The 14,947-nt window shown below is 41.5% G+C and overlaps 1 protein-coding gene across 38 annotated transcripts in view; it reads right to left on the minus strand.

Annotated features, from left to right (window-relative positions):
- Positions 1-14,947, minus strand: part of ABLIM1 (actin binding LIM protein 1) — a 389,359-nt gene that overhangs the window by 48,826 nt on the left and 325,586 nt on the right. For 23 of the 38 annotated variants that reach the window (XM_045362237.2, XM_065521449.1, XM_065521448.1 and 20 more), the window contains 2 exons: positions 12,732-12,819; positions 9,058-9,116 (listed from right to left, as the gene is read on the minus strand). In XM_045362237.2, the coding sequence (XP_045218172.1) occupies positions 9,058-9,116; positions 12,732-12,819 (147 nt within the window). Of the gene's footprint in view, positions 1-6,039; positions 6,124-9,057; positions 9,117-12,731; positions 12,820-14,947 lie in introns of all 38 variants that reach the window. The other 15 variants (XM_065521450.1, XM_065521447.2, XM_065521446.2 and 12 more) reach the window with 1 other exon arrangement.

Consider the following 14,947-nt stretch of genomic DNA (forward strand, 5'->3'; position numbering starts at 1 on the left):
TATTTTCAAATAATGCTTCTGTTTTGCTCTTCATGAATATTCCTTTCATATGTGAGCTACATAGAACTAGGCTTCCCCAGCATTCTCTACAGCTACCGCACTTGGACTCCTTCCCATCAGAACACAGATATGTGAAGCAATTCATCACAGTATATGGGGCAGCAGTCCCGCCAGGAGCTGAGAGATCGCCTTCCCCTCCTTGAGGACTCTGTGAAGTGATTCCAAATGCTCTTGGAGACAGTGACTGTGTCTTAACTTTAGTAATTAATGCCCTTCCCATGCCAATGACGATGACCTTGCACAGTCTGTCTTATCTGCCAGGACAGTTCCTGGTTTGCTGCCTACTGAACTGTGCTCAAGGCTTCCGTGACACGCATGGATTGCCTGCTTTTTGCCACGGTCCCTAATGTCTCTCAAAGTATATTTGCTCAACTGCAGGGGGTTAGCGGGCTCTCCTTTATGAAGATCATAAAATTACTTTTTAAAAATCGAATGATTATTTTTTGGAGTTTTAATCCTACTTAGAATTTTACATTTCAATTTGAAACATCTAGAATTCTAAACATGTTGAATTTCAAATTAACATCTTGCTTATTAAAAGAACCCTTTTTATTCTTCCAGCTGTTATTTTTCTTTTCCTAACGAATCCATAATTTGCTGTTATGCTCAGCAAAAGGCTCAGAGCTGTTCTCCAACACAATAATATACATCCACTTAGACAGAAACCATCTCAACCTTGAAAGCACTTAACTTACTGACATGCTGTCCCACTTTCATATCCCACTGACAATTTCTTCTTTACTATTAACCCAACCCTATCATCACCTCTTTGGTCATCACAGAATTTTACAGGTGATCCTGACATGTAACTGATGATCCTTCCATGTAGTCGTTTAATCTAAATTACCATTTCTACCCATTCAGATGTCCATGGTAACAACAGTGACCCAATAATTATGAACTGAACTCAATAACCCAATGGGTCAGCAGCCTTGTTTCTGGAATTCTCTATGAGAGTTACAGTGAACAAAATTACTCTCTGGTCTATGTTATAAATGTGTACAATTTCAAATATTTATCACCAAAGGTAAGCCCACTGCTATAGAATAAAGGAAACAGCAAGGACTTATGGCTAACATTCTAAAAGCAGGTACAATTTATTTACTTGCATTTAAGCACCTTTTCCTTGCAGAAAAACCAACTTGAAAGTGCAGTTGGAAAAATTCAGTTCTTTCTTTTGATGCTATCTTTGGCATCTTCTGATACCATCTTTGGCGTGGAGGTGGGGTGGGGTGGGATGAAGAAAGCAGGCAAGGTAGATAGATAAAGAATTATATATGGTTGTGATCACTCAGAGGATTTTGCCAGTGAGATTAGGCAAGTAGTTGAAACTTTATTTTGGTAAAAGGAAGAAAGGAGCCTTCGGTAAGAACCTTCTTGTTGATATGGCTGTTCTCACTCAGTCTCTCATGATGAAGGGGTCCATTTACTCTATAGTCATCTCCCAGCACACTTTCATGTCTTTACTTTTGATTTCAACAACTATTTTTACTTTCCACACACACACACACACAAATTAACAAAGAGACGCCTCACCAGAAGTGTCTGGTATTCAACAGGAGAGACAAAAAATGGTATTTAATTACAAATAAGTAGCCAAATGCTTTAAAAAGCACATCTTTTTGTTTTCTTCATGAAATTTCTTTGAAAAGCCCTCTAAATACCTTTCAGCTATTTTTCCCCTATGCCTTGATTTTGTCCATCTGTCCTACCATTCAGAAGGCACAGTCACAGAATGAAAATTAATTGAAGACATCCTCTTCTGTTTCCACTCCAGCTCTTACTATTCTTCAAATACTAACCATTAAAAACACTTACCAGAGCTGCCAGTTGAGTAAGTAGAAAAATGACATTTTCCATTTACTTTCCATTATGGTCCACCATGCACATGGGTCTCCTAGAAGGACAGTGCTGGGAAGCACTTTGTAGTCCCTGCCCTCCCCCCATTCAGCAGGAGCAGGGATGCAACAACTATATTCATCTAATTTGCATTTATCCAAAGCCATGCTCTAAGGAGAGAGAAACTACAGGCATCTGGCAACCAGATCAGAATGATCTTATGAACACTGATGGGACAACTACTGATATAAGGTGATTGACACCTTATACTAAATCCTGTTGATGTTGACAGTACCTGCCTTGGGTTTTTGTTGAAGTTCATTAGACAAGGTGGTGATAACAGCTGTAGAAGAAGGAATACTTTAAAAACCTGCACATACTGAATGCCCGCTGCTAAGCAAAGAAAGAGTGAAATCAACTCCTTTGGGAAAAAATAATTTTGTGTTTGGAGAGGAGGCAGGAGGGTGCTGTGGGCACACACCACTTCTCTGGAGACAGTTTCACAGATGCCATCAGTCTTTACTACATGCGATCTTTCCAGTACAAATCTTTACACCTCTACATTCAGCTGTCTGATGAATTGTAAAGACACCCTCGAAAGGATGAAATACTTGAACGAAGTGAAAGCTGGGAGTAAAACAGTATGTATTGTAGTGACATGAACAAAACAAAAATCAAACACCACTAACATTACTTGCTTGTTCTAGACAGACATAAAGCCTCAAATTAGCTCCTTTAAAAATATACACATGGTATTTGTTTGGTATATTATAGATTGACAAGTGCATATGTTATAATAGATAAATATTAGTTTCAAAGAAAAAAGTCATGCCCATTTTGTAGGTCAGTCAATTCATGCTTTAACCTCCAAAGGCATAGCTGAGAAAAACTCCCTTTTAGAATGAAAGCAAGTGACACCCCCCAGATTATTACAGACTTGGTCCTGGGAATACCATGTGCTTTGTCTATAATGAATTATACATGCTCAGTACTGAGTTTACCTGTAGACAAAATTTGCTATTCATAGAAAACTTCCGAGTGAGTGGAACCAGAATTTGTTTTTCTCAGGTAATTCTATTTTCACCATTTTCTTTTACCTGTCATTCAGGCAAAAGGAAAAGATGGAGCTCATTCTCAATCTAGATAACAAAATGACTTTCCTGCTATAGATTTTACTTTCCTCTACAACAAACCCAGGGCTTATTTCTGAAGCACAGAGTGCTGAATGTCCCTGCAAGGAAGACAGTTGATCTAATAACTAAGGGTACTCAGTTTTAAGTGGTGGGAAATGAGCCGCTGTGTAGCCAAAGTACTTAAAAGATAAAATATCTGTGACTTGAGGACTGCACTGCTTTGAAGTTTTCTGGCATTTTAAAGGTACTGATGAGCCATTCTTCAATCTCCAACGGGTGAAGGGAGATCTTGCCACACAGCCCATTTTCTCTGCCAGGTCCCAAGCTGTTTACAACTTTCTGTGATGGAGCTAAAGTTGACTTCATTGATAGTTACAGCTGGATAATAGGAATCAGATGTCCCGTTTGAACAACAAGACAGGAGGAGAGAAGTTATTGTAAACAGATCTCTCTCGCTCCCTCTCTCTCTCTCAAGATGCTCCAAATCTCTCAAGCTTAAAGGTCTGGGGCAAACTAAAAAATTTCACACTTGATGACGGCATTTTTCTTCAAGTCATGAAAATGTATTACTTGGTTGTAGCCACAAGCTAACAAAATGTAATACTATTTAACAGTATACTACCGGAAAAAATAAAAAAATAAAAAAGCTATTGAACAAGTGGCTTTTTGCCAAGTGGAAGCACTAATTCTGAGCAACACTCATTTGCAGTGGGGACAGTCTTTGGCTGCTCCTCTGGATTCATGCGACTTTGACTTCACTGTGTGTGGAAACTCTGCCACTGGAGCTGAAACTTTAACACAGAGTGAAGATCGTATGAAAAATACATCATATCATAGGAACCCAGTATCATGGGACAATGCAAGGCACCAAGGCCTGGGGTCAAGAACCAAAGTATGTAGTTGGCTTGCTGTTTATGACAGCCTGTGCAGTCTCAGACATGCTCCTGTATCTGTCCGCCTTTTTTTTTTTTTTTTTTTTTTTTTTTTTGAGACAGGGTCTCACTCTGTCGCGCAGGCTGGAGCACAGTGGCATGATCTTGGTTCACTGCAGCCTCAACCTCCCCAGGCTCAGGTGATCTTCCCATCTAAGCCTTCCGAGTGGCTAAGAATACAGGCATGCACCACCACGCCTGGCTAATTTTTGTATTTTTGGAGGGGTATATATGGGGTTTTGCCATGTTGCCCAGGCTGGTCTCAAACTCCTGCGTTCTAGCGATCTGCCCACATTGGCCTCTCAACGTGCTGGGATTACAGGCATAAGCCACCATGCCCAGCCCATCTGACTTCATTCTATCAACGAGGAAACTCAGGGGGTTGACCTCTAAAAGATTCTCTTCTACTCTAAGCTTCTACACTTGTCTTTTCCATCGTGCAAAGAAAGAAGGTGAAGGCTTAACAAAAATAGAAACTCAAACTCTTCTTATCCTTAGTGCAATTCTGACAGGCACAGAACGTACAGACACACAGCCCAGCCAAAGTGCTGCAGTGCAACCCTGAATTGTTAGCAGAGCTAGAGAACAGGTTTCATCTGAGCCAAGATGAGATTGTAGAAAGTCCCTTTTAGTTTAACAGGCTAAGGTTTCCACTGATTCTCAGAAACCCCTAAAGGTCAGGTCTGTGCATGCAGCATAATCTCCAGCCTGGCTGTTGCTCTGCTGGGCTGGCTGAGTCCTTTCCCTTCTCCTGCAGGATGCCCCGGGCAGGTGGCACTGCTCTCTTCCTTACACACCATCAGTGGCCCCCTGACAACAGCCTCAGCCAGTATTTAATGTTCCCCTTCTTCTGCTTCTTTCAGGTTTTTGTCTCACTGTCCCCTTGCAGTATAGCAGGACGAATATGAGTGATGGGCTCACGGAAACGTGTTTTCCAATCCTAGCTCTTCCACTTACCAGTAGAGTAACTCTGGAGAAGTTACCTAACTACGATGGGTCTCAGTCTCCCCATCTGTAAAATGGGAATAAGATGAGCTACCTTGCAGGAATTCTTAGGGAGAGCAAATGAGATTGTACATAAATCCCCCAGCCTCCATAGAGTAGGTGCCTGTTTCTCAGTTTCTTCCTTTCCCACTTCACTGTTCCTTTGTTTTTTTTTTTTTTTTTTTTTTTTTTCTTGAGACAGAGTCTTGCTCTGTTGCCCAGGCTGGAGTGCAGTGGCACAACCTTGGCTCACTGCAATCTCTGTCTCCAGGGTTCAAACAACTCTCCTGTCTCAGTCTCCTGAGTAGCTGCGATTACAGGCGTCCACAACAATGCCCAGCTAATTTTTCTATTTTTAGTGGAGACGGGGTTTCACCATGTTGGCCAGGGTGGTCTTGAACTCTTGATCTCAAGTGATCCACCTGCCTCCGCCTCCCAAAGTGCTGGGATTACAGGCGTGAGCCACTGCACTCGGCCTCACTCTTCCTTTCTTGAGTGAAACCACTCCCTACCCAAGCACTGCCTTTCTCGGCTGCACACTTCACATCTCCTCATGGGGTCTGCCACTTTCTCCTCATCCCCTCATGGTCAAATCTCAGCCAGCCTCTAAAAATCAACTCCAAGACCACTTCTCCCAGGAAGCGACCCTGGAGGCCTTTTCCTCATCGGATATTCCAAGGAACGTGGCCTTTGCGATCCGTAGCCTGGGATGGGTTTCTGTACCTCCCTTATAATTATTTATCTGTCTTTCCTCACCTATGAGCCCGGATCTGCTACATTCAACCCAGTTCTACACCTGGGTGCTCAGCAGATACTTGTGCAGTGAACAAACGTGGCAACACAGGACCAAAAGGCAGCTTCTGATGTGCTTGCTTTACAGACACAAAGCTTTAGCTGCTGCTCTGAATGAAAACATCCATCCAAGAAGACAACGGCCAGAGTCAGTGTGAGAGGCGCTCGTGGTGTGAGAAAAGCATCTGCTTTCTGCAGGAGCCGAAGAAGTTATGTGAGAAAAGCAGCCCGGGGGAAAAGCAACAGAAGCCTGGGCCCAGGACAGTGGCTTTGAGCCCCAGCCTAGACACAGCGCCAACCTGCAGAGACGGAGACCGTCCTGTGCGTCGAATCAGACTTTTGGGATAAAAGAAATCGGATGAAGAACGCCGAATGTTTGGCAGCTGCCATGAAACATGAGAAAAGGGAAGAATGAACATAGAAATAGCCTCAAATCAGAAGTATTATTAAAAAAAAAGAACAACACCTTAGGGAAAACTAACTTGATAGTAAACATAAAGTGGGATCCTTTCATTGATGTACATGTGGATTTTTTGGGTCAATTTTTGGGCCCATGTTTAAAAGCATATTAAATGGTCTTCAAGTTACAGTATATTTATCTAAGCTCCAACCCCTTTCAATTCCTCTCCATCTATTTTGGCTTAGACATTCTTATAATATATAAAGGGTAAGAAGCCAGTGAAGCCAATTGAGAAGCATTCTTGAGAATCTGTTGTTACAAATGCCCCATGAGTTCTTAAATATCAAAAATGTGGATTACTCAGTGGGGTTGCTGAAAGATTCTTAAAACATTTTCATTTTGCTGTGGAAACTGCACTAATGTGAAAAGTGAAAGGCCTGGAAATCTTGGCTCAAGATTTGTGATGTGCAGACACACCCTTAAGAGAGCACAAGATGCATTTCTCTGTTCAAAACCTATTCCCTTTAACCCCCCCAACATCAGTGTGAACCCTGGCTCTGGGCACATGGGGGCCTCTTCCTCACTTCCCGGCTTTCCAAAGACAGTGACCCAGAGCCCTCTCCTGACCTCCCAAGTAGTGAACGCTGGGTTTAGGAGAAGAGCTTTAGAATTCTCTGGAAGGTTTACTAAAGGAAGAAAACAAGAGCTCCTCTTGGCCAGAATGGGTGGAAGTATTTCACTAGTTGTTTTCATAAGCTTATCCAGATAGTTTTCCATCAAGATGTAATCAGAGTATTGTTGTTTTTTAAAAATCATTTTAGTCACATGATCTGCAAGCTCAAGCAATCCTGATACAGAAAAGACCCACATTCCACTCAGTCTGGCCTCATTAGCATTCCTCTCTTCATCTCCCAAAAGACTTCATCAGAGATGAAGTTAAAATGATTACTAAAAAACCCAAAAGCAACACTAGAGAGAGAGTACAAACTACTATAGCTACTTGGGTGGTTTCTGGGCAGCATCCTCAAGCTATGCTGTGAACTTTACATTCTTATGATAAAAGTCACAATAAGGATGATCATTTATGTTCTCATACTTCATTAAAGGTAACTCATTTCCAAAGCATCCAAAGTTTCTCAAAAATCCCAGAGTATAGAGCCCACAACTGGGTGACTATGCCCGTGTGTGACTATCCGGCTGATGGACTTCAGGAGTCTGTGTGTCAAAAACAGAGAGCGAAACCACCCTAAGTTTGGTGGGCAAATTCCTCTTCAGCTGTTCTTACCTTTATTCAGTTATTCAGAGAAAAAGTGTTTCCCCCTGTCCCCTCTCAACTTAAGTATGTTCACAATAATTTTGCATTCTAAAAGCACTGCATTTGTTCAGGGTCACAGCGAAGGGACAAGTTTCTAAAATATCCAAATGGTAAAATGTTTCCATCTGATTGATGGATGTGAATTGAGGAGGAAAAGAAAAAACAAAAAACAGAGGAAAAATAGCTCCTGTGCATACGTGTGGTTCATTCAGAGAATAAAGCAAACACACTAGGAAAATAAGAGCTGTAATTCCCAAGGCAGCAGGCAAAGGGATCTGAAAAAAGGCAGAGCGAGTGGGTCTCACTGATAATCACTGCTCCAAAGCCAAGTCACCCCTTCACAAGTCACACATCAGTGACTAGACCCCATCAATAAACTGGCCGTGCTGCCGCTGGGGATTACATACATAGCTTCTGATGCCTGCTAATGGCAGATCGAGAAGAGATTATACTACGCACTAGAGGCTGGCCTCCAAAATAAATCCAGGCCATTCTTTTCCCTGAGACAGTAAACAGGGTGCAGTCAAACTCCAGTTTTTCTATGGGTACCACTAAGTTAGGTTCTGGGCAGCATCCTCAAGCTATGCTGTGAACTTTACATTCTTATGATAAAAGTCACAATAAGGATGATCATTTATGTTCTCATATTTTATTAAAGGTAACTCATTTCCAAAGCATCCATAGTTTCTCAAAAATCCCAGAGTGTAGAGCCCACAACCGGGTGACTATGCCCGTGTGTGACTATCCGGCTGATGGACTTCAGGAGTCTGTGTGTCAAAAACAGAGAGCGAAACCACCCTAAGTTTGGTGGGCAAATTCCTCTTCAGCTGTTCTTACCTTTATTCAGTTATTCAGAGAAAAAGTGTTTCCATGGGTACCACAGTTTTCTATGGGTACCACTAAGTTAAGTTAGGTTAAGCCGAGGCACTGGGATTCATTCAGTCTGATTATTGCACTGAAAAATACTTCCTAGCCCACATGACAAACGGGGCATCTGAACAGGATGGAGATTATGATCATGGGTTTACAACTGTGCACAGCACTTTGCTTCCGAAACATAAAACACTGTCATCTGGAGGTGTTCTGAGAATTGATTAATTTACCTATCTTGGTTCGCTATTATTTTCCCCATAGGTTTTATCTGACAAGCCATCAGCTTTTAGAGTCTATTCTGGTGAATTTGGATTCAGTAAAATGAGAGACCAGTAAAATGTACTAATGTAGAGCTGGGGTCAGAGTAGTGCATTATAGACTAAGCACCAAAACAGTCTGGTGAGGTCAGCAGATGCTGCACCAGGAACCTGATGAGTCATTGTTTTCCCATCTGCATGATTTGACTTTTCCCTTGAATGCTTTTCTAAGAAGCTGCCTAGTGAGGCCAAGGCTTACTTTGTCTAACACAAGCATTTGGAACAAAAACCACAGTACATTTAAGGTAAGAGGGGACCCCTTTCCCTAGCCAAATGGCCTTTGAACTTAGTTTGCTATAAGGGAAAAAGTCAGTAAAAAGTAATTTCACCTAAACCCTAACCCCAAGAATTAGTGACCATGAGCGTATGGCCTACAAATGCAGCTGGCGTCATGTTTTAATTGTGTTCTTACCCGCAGCTTTTCCTCGGTCTTCGTAGATTGCTTACAGTCGGGATGCCAAACGGTGGAACCTGAGAAGACAGAATGCACTGCTAAGAGCCAGGAAAATGGAAAGATACAAAGTCCTCTTAGACAGCACTTCTGAGAATGGCTCCTATCCCTCTTTCCCCATCATAGGAAGGTGTTATTGGTTTATGTCCAAGTAAGTCATAACGCAAAAATCAGACATGTCCAAAGTCTAAGCAAGTTTTCCTGATCTAGCCCAAGCTTGTTTGATAAAGATCATAATTCTAGACCACAGAGACCACTAACTGGGCATGAGTCTTTTGATGCAAGAGATATTTAGTTCTTAATCGTGTCTTGTTATTGTTAAACCTTATATCGTCCTTTAAAAGGAATGCCTGAGTGCTTACTACAAGTTGCATTTAATTTAAAAAATAGTAGGCATTGTTTATCTAACATCAAAACAACAAAGCAGTTTAGTTGAGGGGAATAAAGTCAACCAGATAGTCTATATCCAGAAGCAAAACTTACTGAATTTTTCATTGATTCATTTATACATAGTCACCTACACAGAAATGAGAACTTAAACCAACTAGCAGAAAGGGTGAAAGTTAAATTATAAATCCAAAAATTTCCCTTGGCCTTGAACCTTTTAAGTAATTTTCTAAAAAGTCTCCGCTTTTAAAGTAGTAAAGTAACTATTTAGGTGTTATTTTCTGTTCCTGAGTCAAAAGTCTCACTTTCTTGTATTATGAAGCAATTTAATGTATGGTACCAGCATCACAGAATTAAACAAAACACTTATCTCCAATAGAAGCTCTTATCTTGTAAGAATCCAATGCCTCCTCATATGATTTTGTATGACTAGATACATACAAAATATGTCATCTATATGATTATGGGTAAGGTTGATATGTTCACGTAAGGACACATTCAAGTGTGGGGATGGACAGAACTTAAATGAGCACTTAAGAAGACTTAAGAAAATAAAGTTGCTAAGTCGAAAGCAAAAATTAAATAAAATTCACAGTATGAATATCAGAGTTTCCAAATTTCATGATTTAAATCTTTACCTTATTTTTTTTTTCTTTTGAGATAGAGTCTCACTCTGTCTCCCAGGCTGGAGTGTAAGTGGCACAATCTCAGCTCATTGCAACCTCCGCCTCCCAGGTTCAAGCGATTCCCCTGCCTCAGCCTCCCAAGTAGCTGGGATTACAGGCACACACCACCATGCCCAGCTGATTTTTATACTTTTAGTAAAGACGGGTTTTCACCATGTTGGCCAGGCTCTTTGGAACTCCTGACCTCAAGTGTTCCACCCACCTCGGCCTCCCAAAGTGTTGAGATTACAGGCGTGAGCCACCGCACCTGGCCAAAATCTTTATCTCTTTTAAGCAATAACCTGTGCATGCTTGAAAAGTCACCAAATTAAAATAACTCATGAGTTATTTCACACCACTGAGCTAAACTAATATTAAATTAATGGCAAGAAAAAATACATTTTGTATCAGAATAATACTTTAATCCTTATCTAACAATCATTTTTTCCATCTTCTTAACCCAGAGCCAAAATAAACAAACAAAAAAAACAAACAAAAAGCAGACAGACGTATAGGTCTCTTCAGCACTAACTCTGGCTCAAAGGCTGACTACAAAGCACAGGAAATCCTCTGAATGTGGAGGGCCCAGGGGTCAGGTGCAGGCTCAGGAGAAGCATTTGCTGTGAAGGTTCTGCTGAGCAGGAGTCACTGGCCAGGACACCGGGTCTGCGCACAATGGCACTATTGTTCTCCAGAGGTCAGGCACACAAGGAATGTGACTCGGACAGAACATCAGATGCTGAAGAAGATGAAACTGCTCTTTCTTCAAAGATGTGCCGAGAGGGCACGCAAAGGCTTCTGAAGCACAACTCCAGAAGGTTTAGAGCAATCCCTGGAATTCCAAATGCAGCCTTAACAGATAGCCATTTATTCGTAGCCCGAATGTATTGTATTCGTGCACAGCTTGAAACCTTCTCTCTCCAGTCTCCAGAACCACTCTGAATTGCAGAGCTGCACCCAGAGCCTCTGAGTCTCTGTTTCCAGCAGAGACAGTGTTGACTGGCACTCCTGTGTCCTTGTTTTTGAGTGCTAGAATTGATAGGCTAAAATCTAAGCCCACAGACCAAATAAAGAATAAATCCGCTTTGTGCTGAGAAACGCAGAGTGACACCTGCCTATTGCCACTGCAGATGTAAGGCCTGTTGTCTGTGGAAAATGTGTCATATAAATCCCGCATGAGGCCACAGATGCAGGTGCTTGTCACTTGCCTTCATAAGGCCTTTCAAAATTCTGTGATGTTTTTAATCACAGTTTTTCAGAGTGATCACTCTAAAGCCAAAAAGAAGTTTGGGTTGTTAATTTCTCATGTAGCTAGCCTTTTTTAAGGGGAGAGTAGCCAGGCTTTGCTTTAATACTCAAGAATCCTTTCTGTAGATTTTTCTAAGCTGCCTAAAAATAAAACTGAGAGAGAAAAGCCAACCACTCATTACAAGTACACATCGTGCTATCTGCAAAGAGAAATCAAGACATGACATGCACAGGTAGTTGAGACTCAGTAATTGTAATTACCACAACGGAATGAGCAACAGCTCTTATGGGTTTTGCTAATTTTACTGATAAACCCTTGTTTGATTAATAACTCTTTTCCAGCTAAAAATAGTAAAATGCTTGCACAGATGGTGCTGTTTGACTAGAAGAGAATCCTCTCTTAAAGCCTCTCTGAGAAGTTCCAGAATTTCAGAGAACATAAAAACTGATCATGTATGTGTGTGTGTGTGTGTGTGTGTATATATAAAATCAGTTTCATGAAAACTATGATCACATATATATGGTCTATTTTATATATATATGTATATATTTGGTCATATATATACATACATACATATATATATACACACACACAGTTGAGGATTCCCTATGTTCCCCAGGATGGTCTTGAGCTCCTCGGTTCAAGCAGTCTTCCCAATTCAGCTTCCCAAAATTCAGCTGGGATTCCAATGGCTCCCTGGTAAAAAGTATCTCTTTGACACCAGAAATTTCTCTTTCAGAGAATGGGTTCTCTCTTGTTATCTCCCATTCTCTCTCTGTCTCTCTCTCTCTCAATATAAGAGCTAATCATCTTAATGGGGTGAAACAAGTCTGTGACATAATTCATCAAATATGAGATTTTCTTCTTGAAAACCCAGAGAACAGCAGCCTGGGAGGCCTCAAAAAGCCCTTCTCACAGGAGAGTAAAAGAAGAAAAAAAGTAGCCATCAAATGAGTAACATTTCTAGAAATTTCTAGAAATTTTCTTGTAATCTTTTGTTTCCTAAGCATATTCCTGGGAAGAGTTGGAGAGGAGGTATTGCTGATTTTCACTCTTCCCTCACATCCGAGGCATCAAATGTCAAGTCCTATTCACTTGATTAAGGCAGCATCACAAGTTCATTCGTGAACAGCCTCAGGGGCTCACTGCCAGCATGTCAGTTGCTTGGCTGATTAATACCAACTGATGAGGTAACTTTTGGCCATAATCTTCTTGGATTGGGGTAGCCTCACAGCTAATAACATGCCTCCTTCTCTAAAAACAATGAAACAAACATAGCAAGATTTCCTTTCCCCCAGCAGGGAAAGCTTCTAGTGTTCTTGAGTCCGCCTCACCTTGAAGATACATTTCCTCTCCTTCTGTGAACATCTGGTTGCATCTGCTGCATCGTGCACAGCTGGGGTGGTAATGTTTGTCACCTGCCTGCAAGAGAAAAGGTAGGGAACGTTGAGTCTACTCCTTGTTGTGGATTCCAGAATCTTTTCTGGACTTGAGGATTTAGAAGAAAAGAAAAGATGCTGAAAAAGGAAAAAATAATTGTCTAATTGACCAAACTTCCTACACCAACAGCCCCGGAAGCTAAAGCCAACTTCACTGAAACTGGGAGGGGCTCAAAGGCCAGCTACCCGTGGCTGCCTGGTGGGGCTGCCTTGCCTCTCAGCGTTTCTGGCTTCTATGTGTCCCTCTTGACCTGGATGGCTGCCAGTAACACACCATATGCCTGAGATGAGTCACTCCATCTCCCCAAAACCCCACTTTGTTGGGAGCTAATGCTGTTTCTAACAAACCAACCAAAAATAAATGACCCTTATATTTAGCAGGTTCTTGCTTTCTTGGCTAAACAATCTGAAAATAATAAAATCTACCCCAATGACATCAAGGTGAGGAAAGCTATAGTAAAATACATCATCCACTGCTTTTATCTCAAAGGAGGCCCAAAGTCTCTTCTATGCAGCTTGCAATAATCTCTTGCCAGTGGCTTACATGAAGAGTTTTCTGGAGAAGGCATTTTACTAAGGTGGCTGTGCATTATTCATGGGCATTTCACATTCCTAAATATGACAGATGCCATCACAGCAGGTGTTGACTTCCCCAAAGCAAAGTGTCACTGGATACAGGGACAATTTTCTAGACAGGTGCCAAATCACATTAGAGTCACACTCCACATACATGCCTGGCAAGAACAAATCCTTTCATTCACAGCCTAGCAAAAAATCATCGCCACCTAAGAGCTCTCAGATGGACTCTGATTAAATCGTTTCCATCAATTCACCATCAAAACATTTCTTCTGCATTAACCATGTACAAGGCAGTGGTCGAGAAAGAGTTAAAAATGGCTGCATCCTGCATCAGAACCTGCACGAAACTGCAACAGGAAATCAGATGTCAGGTGGTAATTCCTTTCTCATACCTTCCTGTAAAAACTACAAGATCTGCTTAGCAACCAGCACGTGAGGTGGTGGTGAGCCATTTAAGATAATTAGGTGGAAAAAAAAATTGAAATTATTTAAATTAGAAGTTAGGAATAAAAATATTTTCAGTGGTGCCTGCAAGAAAATTCCAGAAGTGGTGCTCTTGTCCTTGTCCACATGCTACTTTATTTATTTATTTATTTATTATTATTATTTTTTTTTTGAGTTGGAGTCTCACTCTGTTGCTCAGGCTGGAGTGCAGTGGTGCGATCTCGGCTCACTGCAAGCTCCGCCTCCCAGGTTCACGCGATTCTCCTGCCTCAGCCTCCTGAGTAGCTGGGACTACAGGCACCCGGCACCACGCCCGGCTAATTTTTTGTATTTTTAGTAGAGATGGGGTTTCACCGTGTTAGCCAGGATGGTCTTGATCTCCTGACCTTGTGATCCACCCGCCTCGGCCTGTCAAAGTGCTGGGATTACAGGTGTGAGCCACCGCGCCCGGCCACATGCTACTTTTTATTTATTTGTAAAATTTTTTACTTTTCTGCAGGAGGAAGGGTAGGGCTGGGGGAGAGTGGTGAGAGAAGGCAGGAAATATCAACAAAAAGTAGCTCCTGCCTGTAGGACATCTGAGGTCAAATGTGAGCAGAAAGGAGGAAGAAAGAAGACATTACTCAGTCCTAAGTGCTCAGTTCTAAACCAGGTTCGCTCAGCTAGGATGCCAGTGCTGGGAGGTCCAAGTTAGTCCGGGCAATCTCTGGACTCTTAAGGAAAATGTTAAGTGAAAAAATAAAGGCCCGTTGACAAGAGCATGGTGTCATCCGCAGTGAAAAGCATACCTCTCAGTAAACTATAAATAGAAAGAAATGTCTTCAAGCTGATCAAGTGTATTTATCATATTTAGTGGTGAAACCTTCATGGCATTTTCATTAAAGACAGGAAAAAGACAAACAAGACAAAGGTGTACACTTTTACCAATATCATTCTACATTGTTTTCCTCCTGGCCAATGTGATGTCAAGAAAAAGAAGCATAAAGATCACGAATACAAAAATCGAGTCATATGGCTAAATAAAAAATTAACATATAAAAACCATTATTTCCTATTCACTAGCAATAGAAATTAACTAAATGTAAAGG

This window comes from Macaca fascicularis, chromosome 9 (assembly GCF_037993035.2).
Source record: "Macaca fascicularis isolate 582-1 chromosome 9, T2T-MFA8v1.1".
Lineage (NCBI taxonomy): Eukaryota > Metazoa > Chordata > Mammalia > Primates > Cercopithecidae > Macaca > Macaca fascicularis.